Source organism: Eleutherodactylus coqui, chromosome 1, assembly GCF_035609145.1.
Source record: "Eleutherodactylus coqui strain aEleCoq1 chromosome 1, aEleCoq1.hap1, whole genome shotgun sequence".
NCBI lineage: Eukaryota > Metazoa > Chordata > Amphibia > Anura > Eleutherodactylidae > Eleutherodactylus > Eleutherodactylus coqui.
In genome coordinates, this window is record NC_089837.1 from 454488635 (window position 1) to 454503964 (window position 15330).

Below are 15330 nucleotides of genomic sequence, written 5' to 3' on the forward strand. Positions count from 1 at the left end.
GTTTTGAGTGCATCTAGTTGCTAACTAATTTACTGGCATTCTGAGGTTACTGCTGACAACTCAGACATAAGGGAATGAAAGCTTTGAATCTCTGGTAGTTTCCCAGTCCATTGTTAAATGAAGAGAGTGGAAAACCCCAATTTAGAGCACATCAGTCCCAGGAGCTTGATGTATCTCTTCTGGGAAATGGACCTTTCATCAGTCAGCCTGGAGCTGTGAGAAGCTGCAGGAGGCCATTGTACTGCACTCCTCTCTGCAGGGCTTCTGAGCCCATGACATTATCACTCTGCAGAGGTGACAGACCTTCCTGAGGCCGTGGGGGGTGATGAGTAAGAGGACACGGCATTGTAATCCTGGCCAGACTGATTGCTTTAAAAGTGAGGCTTTCATAAGGTGTGTTTAGACATGATGAGTGTTCAGAAGATGGCTAGATCATTCGGATTTTAACAATTCTTCAGACAATGAAGTTATTCACTTATCGTTCATTTCATACAATCATGAACATCTTGGGCTCGTTTGAATGATCTGTATTTTAACTGAACGATTAGCAGTCCTTCTCATTCACTTGCAGTGAACAGTTTGTCTGGTGGTATGAATGAGCGAGCGCTGACATTCACTTTGAATGATAAATCCCTCAGTCTCAAAGGGCCTTTATTTGATCACCTACAGCTTGGCAAAATAAGATTTTTCTCATTAGAAATGTTTTCTTTTTATTGGAGCTGATTTAAAGTGGGGGACAATCTTAAAACAACCCCTTTCAGTAAACACTGAAGCATTAAACTAGTTGCTTGAATACGGAGTCGGAATGATGTAGGGAGAGGCTTCTCTGTAGCTGAAGCTTGCAGTATAATCCTGGGTCTGGGTACATATGGATAATGGAACATTGGGATAGAAAAAAGGCGCTAGACAGAACAGTCTTATGCAAATGTGCACTTTTTCTTAAAATGATATATAATAGACTAACACTAGCAATCACTATTACACTTGATGGACGAGGGTGGTAGCTGTACCTCACATCTTGCCTCTGGGTCCTGGAGCTTTAAACTTCTAACTTTCTATACTGTACAGATTTTTTTTTTTTTTTTTTAGCCCCCTCCGCCTTCGGTTTTATCTGTGAATTTTGTTCAAATTACATCAGCATTGTCCGGCAACCTTTTTTAGAATTGCCAATGCCCACGGTGCACATCTTTTATTGTGAAAGACTTTTCCAAGTATGCCAACTACCTATAGTAACGGGGGGCGGGGAAGCAAATCACCCACTACCAAAAACCTGCCTCCAGGTGATGCCTAATGTGCTCTTTCCTGTTTTTAAAACTAACTTTAGGTGCAAAGGGGTCTTTATGGCATCTGAAGCTCTAGTTTAGGACTAGCTACTGTAAGGCCTCATTCACACGGTGATGGTCAGATCATACTGAATTTTAAAACGCAGCTCTGTCATTTTAATCTGCGTCTGGGTTGTGCAGATTTTTAGGTGGAACTGCATGAAGTTTTAGTCAGAATTGACACCCTTTTTTTTTTTTCTCTCCTCCAATGTGGATTTTCATAACCTTCAATAGAATGCTAAACTGTGAAACGAACATCCAAATCTTTAACAAAAATACACCTTGTCAACAGCGCATAATGGTAATTGCATGTAGCAAACCTGTGGGTTGCTTGTCCTGTTCATGTGAATGGGGCATGCAGAGATCCGTGTGCCTACGGCTAAAGCAGCCCTGTTAAGAGGAATGGAGCTATATTTGTTAAACCTCTATGATAATACCCTTAAAGGGAAACTGTCCGGTCTGCACTACTACAGCTGACTGCAGGCAGCACAGGATGCTGACACTGATTTCAGCGGTCTGTCACTTAGGCCAGGCTCACACAATGGTAATTTTTACTGTGTATTACACGCGGTGAATGGAGTCAATGAAAGTACACTGATTTTCTCTAATCCATTCACACTTGTGAATATTAGTTGTGCGCAATACGCTCTCAAAACAGAACGCAGCATGTCCTATTTTACTATATATTTCGTGCGATAGAGCCCACTGTTCACTGAGTACGTAATCAGAGCTATACGTTTGCAGCGGTGCGTATAAAAGCTGCCAATGTGCAAAGCGACAGTGTGAAATCTAAACAAAGGAAGCCAGGACTACACACAACAGCGTGCGGGAGATATGCTCTTATGCGCAGTCCATACGCCTCGGTAGGCCAGCTCCAAAGCGGTAAAACATGTCATACTGTGTTTAACGCTTACGGTCGTATGAGCTCAGCTCTATACTGATCTGTGAAGTAGGGGTTTTGGTTTTTTTTTCTTAAGAGAAAAAAAACAAGCCACTTAATGGATGAGGTTTAGATGACAGACCGCTCAAATCAGTATGTCTGCCACTGTGCTGCCCACATCCAGGCCAGCGGTGCAGAGCTGACAGGTCCATAATAAACCTGCAGGGCTGTCTCTGCTTGGAGACAACGGCTTCCGTAAGGTAGAGGTGTAGCCACATCTTGCTCATCCAGTACTGCTGCTAGACTTGTCTTTAGCCGGAGCAGCCTGCTTAAAACTCCTTATTCTGTGCTCCTTGCCGTTTGTCTTTCACTGAGCTAACAAAGATGGAGCTGTTTCTTCGGCCTGTCATGAGGTGAGAGCCTTAGGGTTACAATCCCGATATAGCTGCTAATCGCCTCTAATTCTTTAAAGCCTGGCAGGCTGTCACTACAGCTACACTCCTGCTGGAAGCTCTGCCAGGCCGCAGTCATGCAGCGCAAACAGGTATACCAACTCCTGTAGTACCTTTCTTGGACATCAATCTGCCTTCCCCCTTTCTTACATTTTGGGTTCTTTGTGCACTTCCTGAATTGCACATTTAGTATCTAATGCACTGCTCTTGGCAGAAATTGCTTGCCCACAATACGGCAATTTGCTTGCCATGCTTAATCTAATCTTCTATAATGTTCTGCTTTGGTCTTGCATCTTGTTAATTGCTCCAACTTCTATCATCATACGTACGTCTAGATACAAGCTCCCCTCTGAATCCTAATCTGATGCTGATCTGATTACTTGTACTTTTTTAGCTTTTTCTCTTTCATTTGGAATGCTTTACATTTGTTAGTGTACATTTTTTTGTTTTTTTTCTTTTGTGCCAGTAGATGCGAGGGAATGAAAGTAACTAAGTGGTATAGCACTTCATCTCATGTCGTCTTCCTTGTTACATGAGTCACTCATCATTTTCCCTTGTTCTTTCCATCTGTTTGGCCATATAAGGATATCCTCCTTTTTTTTTTTTTTTTCCTTAAACTTCCTGCCCAATCTTACTCCGCCTATTATTCCCCCTGGGCTAAATGCATTTTTTTTTCTCCTTTTCTACATGTGGCATAGACAAAAATTTTCTGAGCAGCTGTCTGGATGCGTATCTGCCGTCTGGAGAATATTCTTTTCCCTGACTTGGCCATTTCCTTACTCATCCACTTTATGTTCTCTCTAGAACACAGAAACTCTTCCGTCCTCTTTTAATCGAGGCTCCCTGAGCGTGTTAAGGAGGAAGTGGGAGATCCCTGGACCTGTTGCTCGGACAGAAACTAAGCACAGTAGCAGCTTTGCCACAAGGCAGAGAGTCAGCAGTCCTAAGACCGAAACAGTCCCTGCTAACCCTTCCGAGGTCGAAATCGCCAAGGCTCGTTCTCCAGTGCAGGAACAAAGCCGCTTCCGCTATCCCAGTGCCTCAGAACTTCATTCCTCCTCCACTGAGGTCAAAGGCATGGAACAAGACTTGGAGACTAAGTTGGACACCCCTGAACCTTCTCCTAAGATCGAGAAGTTTAATGTCCCTTTAAACAGCCTGAAGATGATGTTTGAGAAAGGTGAAGCTGCCAACCATAAGGTAAGATTTGCGCAGCATATAATAGGAAATCGCCAGTGTATTTAATGTCATTCCCCGTATCTGCGTTGTTCTTGTGGTGACTGGGACCGCAGACCCTCCAGTGTCACATTCATCCGCAGAGCTTTGATCATTCGAGACTTGTCTGTGGTTGCCAAACTTTTGTGAGCTGATGCAGCTGTTCATGGATGCACAGGAAAACATGGAGGCTTTGCTACGACATAGTCTTCATAACAGGAATGCCCCAATTTTGTTTAATCCTTTGTGTTGAACTACAGCCCCCAGCATAATTCTTGCCGTGCTGTGGAGTTAAAACAGAAATGACTGTAGGTTGGAAGTCTCCTGCCCCCTCCTCCTCCCTTCCCGTCTCTCTTGTGGTTTCTGTAACTACTCCAAGGCGATTACGCTCTGTGTATAACATCCATGTCTGCGGTGAACTTCCACCTGGTAGGAAAACGGACATGTCAGCACTTTGGGAATGAATCAGTGTGCCTGAGCCGCCTGTGATCAGGAAGCAGCCAGCTTGTGAGCTCACTTTCTTTTCCTGTGTGTTTAAACTACATTGGATGGAAAAGGAATATACATTGTTTCCATAGTTTGCTCTTTGTTGCAGCCTGTAAAGCGGATTTCAATTTAGAAAACGCTGTTTGTTTTTTCTCATTTCAATTTGGGTTTATGACAAACCTAATACAGTTTTAATGGATGCTACTTGCTATCCATCCCCCATAGGCTATCATTGTGGATTTTAGTTGGGTTTTTTAACTGGATGCTTCTTTGCACATTCCATGCAGTGCCAAAAAGGAGAATCCCTGGTGGAAACCACCTGAACAGAGACCAAATTGACATCCATTGGGGAAAGGAAAGTCCCATTTGCTGTGTGTGCATTGGCAGCACATATACTTTAAATATACACTACAGATGACGTTTTTGGGAAACTTTACACTGTTTGCTTGGGACTTAAACCTGTAAAAGTCTAAAAGCACAAAAAAACAATCCAGTGCAGTACAGGGCTGTTAACTGTTGAGTCACTACATGTGTCGTGGAAGATGGTTAAATTGTGATTTATTAAATGCACGAAGAAAACCTTTTATTAATATAAACTACCATGTATGTGGGTTTAACTACAATGTTGCTAAAGCAATGGGTAGCATACTTCCACCATAAAGGACATAATCTCCACTTCCCCAACTTTTTTCATGTAAATCTAGTAATTAAAGTAGTGGTGTTTTTTTGTTTTTGTGCCTGCTTAATCGCACATTGATACTAAAGATTCCTGGTACACCATCAATACCGGTAGCTGTTGATTAAATGTTCATTCGCAACAGCTATTTCCCCCGACTTCCTTCCTCCAAACACATGACTGCTCTGTTCTACCGAGTGTCCATGTGTGTTCCATGGAGACACTGAAGAAGGCCACAGCCATACAGCTCTGTTGGTGGCTTATCTCCAAGAAGAACAAAAGGATTGGGTATTGATCTTCGATGTGCCTGATCCCTCTGTCTCCTGTGAAGCCCCATTTACTCGCAATGACTATCGCTCAAAATTCGTTCAAATGATGGCTTTTGAGCAATAATCCTTGTGTGTAAATGCTTCGATCTTCAGCTTATCAGCTGAATGATGATTCTTAGGTGAGCATAAAATCAATCGTTAAGCCAGAGGAGATGGCAGGGACCACAGGCTGTGTTCTCCACGGGAGCAGCTGATTACATTGTATTCAGCTGACAGCCTGCGTCAGCCCATGTGAGGACAATTCAGCTGAGTGTAAAGTCCAGACCACATGCTGGGATTTTCAAAAGGGCTGCTGGGGGCTCATTTACATGCAAATGAAGGTATCAAACTGCTAATGGACGTTAGTGTCCATTAGCAGTTTATGTAAAATGATTGCTAAAACTGTCAATCTTTCAATCGTTTGAAAAATTGTCTTTGCGGGTAAATGGGCCTTCTGGGAAAGTCAGAAGAAATCCCCACCCCATATCCATGGCAAGTGACTGTGCTGAAGAGGTAGGTTTGTCACAAACTTGCCTATTGTGTAAGGGGACCCTCACCCATATTGTTTCCATCAATCCATTACTTCCTTTAACAGGGGTTTTTGTATCTTTTGTTTCTTCTATCCTCCCCTGTTCTGTAAGCGCTGCAGAATATGTTGGCGCTATATAAATAATTCATGAGATGCTTCCATTCAATAAAACTCTATATACATTTCAAACAATGATTGATGAAAACTGATCATCTATGTATTACTGAAGCGATGTTTCACACTAAAAAAACACCATGTGTGAATGTCCTCAATAATGGCCTGACACCTCTGCGTAGGTTTGGGGGATTGAGGTTATATAGTTAGATCTGTAGGTATAGTGTGGCCTTTTTTTTTCCAGGAGGGTAAAGTGAAAATGAAAGTTGCTGTATTTTCCCTTTAAGACAAATAGGAATGGGTTAAGTAATTCCCCAGATGTGGTTCATAGGTTAACTGGGCATAGCCCATTCCCAGCATGCCTGCCTTCTGATAAGATATTCCTTGCACAGATAATTGCCCGGGTGTGTCGCCTCGGCCTGGCAGGAAACCTAATCCATTGACTAGTTATGTGTACAGGCCTTTGTCCAGCAGCAGTCTATGCCCTCCTTGTGGCCTTCTCTTCCTATCCCGTTCTCTGTCGAGCTCTGGTTACAGTGCCTAGAGCTGCGCTATATGAGGTCATAGACTGTAAATCCCCCCTGCCCCCCTGGGTTGAACAGCAGGCATCTGAGCAGCACTGTAGATGCTTAACACTTTGTGATCTGCAACACTGGGTCATTGTTTCTCCATAGTGCAGTTCTAAAAGTGTGAAAAGAGCAGTATAATGGTGCCATGCCTGGGAACTGGCTTAATTCTGCATTGTTAGTGGACAAAGAGCAATTATTGGTTGCTGATTTAATCAATTTAAGGTTTTCATAAGTCAGTATAACTCCACGTAAGTTGTCATGATTGACTCCCCTCCCCACACACTCACTGTTCGGACATATGGTTGACCGTACGTATGGGACATATGCATACCAAAAGCATTTATCGTATTTGGCTCTATTAGGTTGGCGTTCCCCTTCTATTCAAAGGAGTGGGATATAAGTGGAAGAAATACTGTATAGCGACCATGGACTTTAGGTAGTAGAGGCACTTCTAGTACAACAAATCTTTGGTGGGTTTTAGTGGTCAGACATGTTTGAATAAGTTGTGAACGTTAAAGCAACCATCTTGGCTTTCCGAAAAAGCTTTGCCCCCAGACTGGAGGGGGACAGGGTTGCATTAGCTGCAGTTTTTCTCTGCCATCCCCTAATCTGCTTGCTCCAAGTCCCATTTTTGATCTTCCAAGATGGCAGATGCAGTCTTCAGACTAGCTAATCTCCACAGTATTGGTAGGCTTAGACTACCAATGAACTATACCTGCTGTCTGATTGGTCAGTGCTGCAGATGTGAGCAGCATTGGCCAATCAGAGCAGTGCAAATGGTGCTGTAGGTAGTTAGAAATGGCTGCAGCTATCTTGGATAGCCAAAAACGGAACCAAGAACTGGTGGATCAGAGGCGTGATGGAGAAGAACATCAGGGAGTATACTGCTCTCCTGGACAGTGTTCTCATCTGCGACTCGGACATAAAGAGGACATGCTGTGTTATGGATGTATGTTTCTCAGACGGACACAGTCCGGGTGTATTGGACTCATTGCATGTACATCTGTAAGGCTTTCGTTTGCACCTTTTAAAATTATCTGTGTTCGAAGCCTAAAATGAGCGTGAGATCCACAACAAAAGCAATTGTGCAAATCCCTACTATCCCACTGCATCATAGGGATCTGCCTGATGAGACCTGACAGGATAGTTCATATCTCTACTAATGTTTTAGATTACAATAAAGCATAACAGGCTATTATAATCCCTAAATAAAAATGGACCGCCACCATACTTGTGACGCTAACAACCGGTGAACTGCAGCTGTCGGCAGGATATTAAAGCTGACTTCATCCCAAAAGCCTTCCAAATTTTTAAGCATTAGAGCAGGTGGGAGTTAGGCCTGGACTATGTCAACTGCTAATTCTTTAGCCCTTTTAATGTATGTGCAAATTTTTTTTGACTTTCTGTCAATTTAAAAAAAAAACAAAAAACAACTAAATAGCCCATGTTTGTATAACCATTAAAATTGATGGGTGCATTCGGCTTTTTTTTTTTTTTTTTTGATCAAAATCAATCGCCTGTGGGCAAGTAGTCGTTAAGGAGTAAAATTGTGGCGGGAATCTAAAGTATAAAATGACGTGTTGTAGGTTTATAATCTGCATCACAGCTCTATTTTCTCTGTAGCATGTGGATAATATTTCCTACAAGCCCATCCATAATGCCTTATACTGTAAATGCTGCTAATTCTGTGATCATCCCCTTATAGAAGCTATAACTCTGCATGTACATTACTTTATCATACATACACTTTATATATCAGAACTTAGAATGTGTAGGAGCGGAGTAACTTTACCTCCCATATACAAAACTTGTTTCATAATGTGTTAATTGGGCCCTTTTTTACTGCCCTCCAATCACCAGCGAGACTTCTGAGCGGGGGAGGCTGATCAATATGCGTTTCCCATAGGACCCCTTGATTGTCTGCAAAGACAGAATACACATCAGTTTCCCTTCTGCTAATTGTCTGACCTGTGTTGGGGCACCTGATCCTTAAATCTAAAAGGACTTTGTAGTTGAAGATGCAGTGTGAATGTTGTGCTTTAAAATGCCCCGTTTACCATTAAAATAAAGCCTTTGCGAAATCCAGTAGATTTTGTCCTATGTTGAGGCCTATTTACACAGAGCAATGATTGTTAAAAAATCGCTAAAAGACGATCATTTTAGCAATAGTCTGTGTCTTAATGTTCGCCTATCGTGCGCACTTTGTGCACTGCTAGCTGATAGTTAAATTCAGTCCAAATCGTCCTTCAGCCTTATCAGCAGTTCTCTGCGGGTAGTGCTTATAGCATTGTTTCTCCCTGGAGAACAAAGGATCTGAATGTAGATAAGAACTCTTGGGCTATTAACTGCTTTCAGCTAAAGGCCTATTTAGACACGATTATTGCTTAAAAGATGTTGCTCAAGCAACTTTTGAGTGATAATCGTGTAATCTACAGCGCAAGATCGCTCAAGATGAGCGATCCCCGTGTGCTGCCAGCGGAGAATGCAGAAGACAAGCAGGGTGTCCCCGCTTGCCTTCTGCATCCAGATGTTTCCCCACTCCGAGCACCTAGCTGCTATACAGCCGAGTGCTCAGAGCGGAGGATGCAGAAGACAAGCGGGTTGTCCCCGCTTGCCTTCTGCATCAAGATTTTTCCCCGCTCTGAGCGCCCGGCTGCTACAGGCTGCCTGCAGACGGGCAGAAATTCCGCGGCGGGATTTCCCGCGGAATTTCCGTCCTTGGAAGCTACCATAGGATTGCGTTAGCAAACGCAATCCTAGGCAGACAGCTGCGGTTTGGCCGTGCGAAATCTCGCGCGGTAAACAAACCGCAGCATGTTCTATTTGCGAGCCCTGCACAGAAACGTCGCTCACCAGCCGCCGGCTCCGGTCTGCGCATGCGTCAGCTAGCCGGCACATGAAAGATCTGGAGTTGTGGGGCGCGGGTGAGTATGCGCTGCTCTCTGCAGGCGCTCAGGTCGGGTCCCGCGGCGAGAATTCTCGCTGCTGAATCCAACCCGGCCGTCTGCAGGTGGCCATACAGTCGAGCGCTCGAGTGGAGGATGCAGAAGACAAGTGGGCTGTCGCTGTGTGTCTTCTGCATCCAGATGTTTTCTGCATGGAGCGCCCAGTTATAGAGCCGAGCGCTCCGTGCCAGGTATGGAGAACAGGGCTGGACTGCTCTGTTCTCCATACCCAGCCTGTGATTAGGGAGTGGGATACAGCTGAAACGGTAGTATCAATAGCTGTGAATTCCTGATGAGACTCATCGTTGTTTTTCAACACGCTAAAAGACAAGGATGAGCAATGGCATAACGAAAACTGCACGATGGCAGTGCAGTTACACACAACGGTTTTCGCTCAAAAGACTGCTTTAAATCGTTGTTTTCATTTGCACACTTGGGCTGGGTTCACACAGGGCGGATTTGCCGCGGTTTTGCTGCACGGAATTTCGCCGCGGCAAATCCACCTGCGGCTGCTAATCTCGGGATTAGCCAGCCATGTGGACGAGATTTCTCAGAAATCTCGTCCACATGGGACGGCTAATCCGCTGCGGTAACTACAGCTGAAACCGCGGCCGCCGCAGCCACGGTTTCAAAAGATGCAGCATGTCTGTTTATTATTTACTTTCGTCGCGGCCGCGCTCTCCTCTATGGAGCGCCGGCTGCAACGGCTTTTTCTGCGGCAGGTCTCCCGGCGAAAATCTCGCGGTTTTTGCTGCGGCCAAACCGCGAGATTTCTGACGGGAATACGCCCTGTGTGAACCCAGCCTTAATTGCTCTTAAGTAGCTACTTATGTTTATGCAAAATGATCGCTCAAAGCCATCACTCAAACTTTCGTTTGAGCGATCATCGCTACGTGTAAACGGGCCTTTAGTGTGTGGCAGTTCAGCGGACAGCATGTAATGATTTCAGCCTTGATCACATTGTATCACAATACCGACTGTATCGACTTCCATCCAAGGTGCTCACAGCTGAGGACTGATGGGAAAGGCTCACATTCATTGGTGAACATGCTCAGTATAAACAGACGTGCTGCTGTAGACCCTGTGATTGTTCGCCGTGTCATACATTGCTCGCTCAAACCCAACAGATTACTCCACACCTGGGGTTGTTTATGTGAACTTATCAGGCAGGTTGCCTCAAGTTACTCACGGCGCAAATTATAAGAGAGGTGCACAGATTTCTTCTGTATGTTTAACTTCCATGATAAAACTGAAGTGTTTCTACCTACATTTTCAGGTCTTTGGAGAAAATGTTGTGTTTTCGATGGTAAAATGTGTAACTTTTCTCTAATGACTTTTTGACTAAGGTTACATTCACACGAGCAGGTGCGATATGCTTAGAAACCCGGCCTGATATCGCGCTTGTCAATATGTTTTACCCGTGCATGTGAGGCGGGTTTCATTCAAAAACTCTTCACATAACTTCTCTGAAACTTCAATCCTCTGATGCGTTTTTCATGTGCGGCGGCGGAGGATCGACAAGTGTTTCCCATTGATTTCAATGGGCATGTGATGTGTACGCGAGTGCGAAGAAAACAATGAGTAATACGTTCTGAAAAAAATAGGACGTGCTGCTTTTTTTTTTTTTTCTTTGCTGGTGTGACTCCATTGTTCCAACTTATTCCCATCTTTATAAAGCCATTGTTAGGCTCTTTTTTTTTTTTTTTTTTTTTTTTTTTTTTTTTCTTTCCCTTCTTTAAACTGCAAACCTAATGAAGACTAGTGCTGGGATTCACATCTTCCATGCACAAAACTGCATGGCAGCATAAGGGGAGACTGAGGCAGACTGCTTGGATCTGTCACCAGTTTCCACCCCTTTTTTTAATTTAAAATGGTCATCCTCAATACTTTTTCTGTATAATGTAAAGACCGATGAGGGGTCTTTGTCCGTCTCCCCACGGTGGCGTCTACATTATATCTTGGTTTCTGTGCCCATGCTGTCTTCTGCATAGAGGATAGAAATCAGGAGGCAATCAACACTGGAATCGCACAAGTGTAATGTGAAACCAACCTTACGATGTCTGTAGGTCAGGAGTGATGGAAAAAATCAGTTTCTTTTAATGGTTAAAGGTTTTCCAATGTCAACAAAAAGTTGTCTCTGGGTTATGGTTTGTTCAGAAAAATAGCAAGTTTGTAACCTTGGTGGTAGCTTATCGCTAGAATATGCCATCCCTCTGGATCCATGGAGATCCCCAAGACCAGATGCCCATTAATCTGAGTATGAAGAGGCCCCAGCATTGGTTTTGTGATGTCCCTTTTCTATGTTTTTGCAACATAGCTGCACTTTTCAGCCACAATCTGTGTAGGGACCTGCAGCTTGGCCTGAATGAGGTGTTACTAAAAGACTTTCTATCCATATGTCTGAGTGTGTATAGATGTTTTATTCTCATGTCCCAATTTTTCTTTGATTCTTTGATTACAGCATCCTCAGCGTGAACCAGGGAAAATAAGCGTTGGGAGGTTGAATTTTGAGAACCACATCACAAATGAAGACTCTGACACCTGCTTCTCGGAGAAAAGTAAGATTTTTTTTTTTTTTTTTTACTTTTTTTTTTACATTTGCCTACGTTTTTATAGCTCCTGCACACATAAATATTGATGTTGGTAATGAGACCTCTATAATAAGGCAAAAGTGTAAAATATGGGCAGATTAAAAATTATACCCAGAGAATTTCAGGATCTTTCTGAGCAATGATGCGTCTGTAACCATGAGGCATTGTACAGTATCAGGAGCTTGCAAAATGGACTGTACGGCAAATGGTTAAGATCATGTTGCCATTGTGACAAAACTAAATGCCCCTTGCATTTGTCTACATATATGACTGATTGCTCAGTGAACCTTAACTTTAACTTTTTTTTTTTTTTTTTTGGTACATTAACATTAGGGGGCTGAACCCCTGGCTGAACAGCCCATCCACATAGATGCCATAAGCTGGTACAGCTTTGTGTTGACTTGGTAACACAGAACAGAACGCTCTAAGTTTTAGGCCATTTACACGTAACTATTATCTCTCAAAATTTGTTCGAACGAATTTGAATGATCATTCAGTGTAAATGCAAAAAATCCTTCTCTATTTGCTCACTTGTCATTGACTCTCAGTCAGCAAAAAACTATTGCTGGCTTTTCGTTCTGTATAAACGCTCTTCACTCAGCACCTCACATAAAAAAACGAAGCACTGAGCGAGAAGCCTGCGATCCAGCATTTAAGGCTGCCTGTCCACGGGCGTTGCAATATCCCATGGCAGATCTCCGCCGTGGAAGCTGCTGCGGGGGAGCAGGAGCCAGCTGACAGATCTCCGTGGTGAGCCCATCTGACAGGCTCACCGCAGAGAGTCGCAGCAATTCGCAGCATGCTGTGATTTGCCGACCGCGAGTGGAGAATGATTCTCCGCTCGTGGACGGGGGTGGCGCTTTTCATAGCAATGCTATGGAAACTTCACTGCATTCCCCGCGGCCGGATTATCGCCGCGGGGAACTCGCCTGTGGACAGCAGCCCTAAGTCTCAGTGTAAACGCTCTGCATGAGCGCTAACTACCATAGCGGTGACGTTGGTGTTCCTACAGTTGAGACGACTGACTGCCCGTTTAAAAGCGCTATTACAACAGAGGAATTTAAGTAAACTCACTTGTAATCGATTTTGTAACAAGAATTCTGTAGCCCTTGCCAGGTCATCGCACTGTTTGTAGATCAGTGCGGCTGAAGGTTATGCTTTCTGGCACATGCACTCGCTTGTTGCATGCCCCTGCTTGTGCTGGCCTAGGTTAACTATGTGCCTTCCTAGGAAAAGAATGTTTCCAGCACTCAGAGCAACTACTTGGAATTTACTTTCTAATGGAGGCTAAAACCTCATAAGTATATGGTATGAAGGTAATGAAACCTATGGTACGTTATAGCCTGTCCCTTGTCTGAGTAGATGAGCACATATTGATAACGGGGATCATATAGCGGTGTTTCATGTTCGATTTGGAAGTAAAACGGAGTGTGGTAGGGGGGCACAATGACTATTGACAGCTTAATTGGGTCAATGTGGACAACTTGATAAGCACAGTGTGCGCTAATGTTGGAAAAATGTGAGTTTTTATAATGCTATCTAGATTGGGTTTCTCATAAAAGCAGTGTCCTTTCAATTATAAGCTGGCGCACCACAGCCCTGTGTCCTGGCTCATAGAAGGTGGCCCTTGACATTCAAGGACCCTTCCCCTCTATGATGCGTATATGGACAGGAGCTTCATATGCCTTTATATCCTTGAGCAGTGTCCTCTGTAATGGGATTTTCCTACATGGGTTCTGGTGGCTTTTGCAGTTGATACTTAATGACGCTATGCCTTTATCCATCCAGTACCTGTTCTGCGCCACTTTCTTCTCTTAGCAATATTTATATAAAGATTTTTCAATAACACATTGTTAGAAACAGTAACAAGTTGTCAAATCTGTAGACCTAGTCATAGAGCAACACGTCTTTATAAAATAACTAATAGATTGTGCCAGGCTAGACCTACAACACATGACAGACAAGACATTAAAACTGAAGTCTTAGAGGAACATTTGTCATCGCTGTTGAGCCCCATAATGTGCACCTCCCATTCATATCTATGGGAGATGTGTGCGCAGATAGTTGAGTTGTACACAAACGTACAGTGCTGATGGTACCGCTCTCCGGACTCCCCATTCCTTCATTATTTGAGCCCCGTAAGAGTCATGTAATCATTAGGGGGTTTTTTTGTGTTGAGCTATAAAACACCCATATCCTTTTCTTTTACATATGAGTTAAAAAGGCTTTGTCATTAAAACCAAACCCCTATTCCTCCAGCTGGGCCCTGCCTAAATTAACTTAAGGGTATACTCTTCGCTACTGGGGCCCTGGGCTGCAGCTCTCAGCCAGCACTGGCATTGGTTGTGACTCCTGGGTTTGAGTGGAAGCATGTAGAAATCAGGGGCCCTGTAGAATCACTTTCTCAAACTCCTGGCACCATGGTGGCCAGGATATGAGCGCTGATGCCTGGAGCACCCACGGTGGCCTTTGGCTGCATTGGTTACATGCCCTGGCCAGAAAAAGGCCCGCAATGTACACTACATGAGCAGAAAAAAAAATTATTTGCGGTTCGTTGCGGTCACCAGCTTGCATCGAGCAGGTGGTGTACAGGGAGTAAAGGGTACATTGGGAGAGACTTTTTTTAAATTAGGAAAACCCTTTTAAGAGAGGCTATCCACTTCTCAATTTTTGGTGTTGTGGAACTTTTTTTCCAGTGTGTAGTATCAATGATTCACAAATTTTGGGCTGTTTGGGATATATTAGCCCTAATATATAAAAGGGCTACCTATGGTGACTTAACATTCCAGTGGAGAATATCCGAAAGTAATTATAAAACAGAGTTCCAGTTTTGCTTAGTTTTCGGTCGGTGCCATAGTGTAGTAATGTCTTTATTTCCACATCTCCTCATAGCAGGGAATACTTGGTTATTAGGTTATCCATTGAGGTGCATCCCAGGAAGGTTTTCAAAGTGACTTATAGGTGTCAGCTACACTTATAACTTGTGCACTAATCAAACTGCTCGGACCCACACATCCCCCTGAATTATAAGATCTAGCTCACGATCCCATCGCCTGAAAGTTAAACACTTCATGCATAAAGACCAATTTACACGCAACGATTATAGCTCAAAATTTGCTCAAATTATGTATTTTGTGATAATTGTTTTGTACATGCTGTCATCATTTGCTTTCCTGCCGAACGATTATTTTTAGGGGGGCATAAAATCCATTGTTCGGCCGGAGAGCTGATGGCAGGGACTGC

General features: G+C 43.7%; 1 protein-coding gene across 2 annotated transcripts in view; it reads left to right on the forward strand.

Annotated features, from left to right (window-relative positions):
- The window catches only part of LIMA1 (LIM domain and actin binding 1), a 51399-nt gene that overhangs the window by 17496 nt on the left and 18573 nt on the right, over positions 1–15330 (forward strand). The window contains exons 4-5 of one of the 2 annotated variants that reach the window (XM_066583954.1): positions 3459–3854; positions 11958–12054. In XM_066583954.1, coding sequence (XP_066440051.1) covers positions 3459–3854; positions 11958–12054 — 493 coding nt within the window. The remainder of the gene's footprint in view (positions 1–3458; positions 3855–11957; positions 12055–15330) is intronic. The other variant, XM_066583963.1, reaches the window with a different exon arrangement.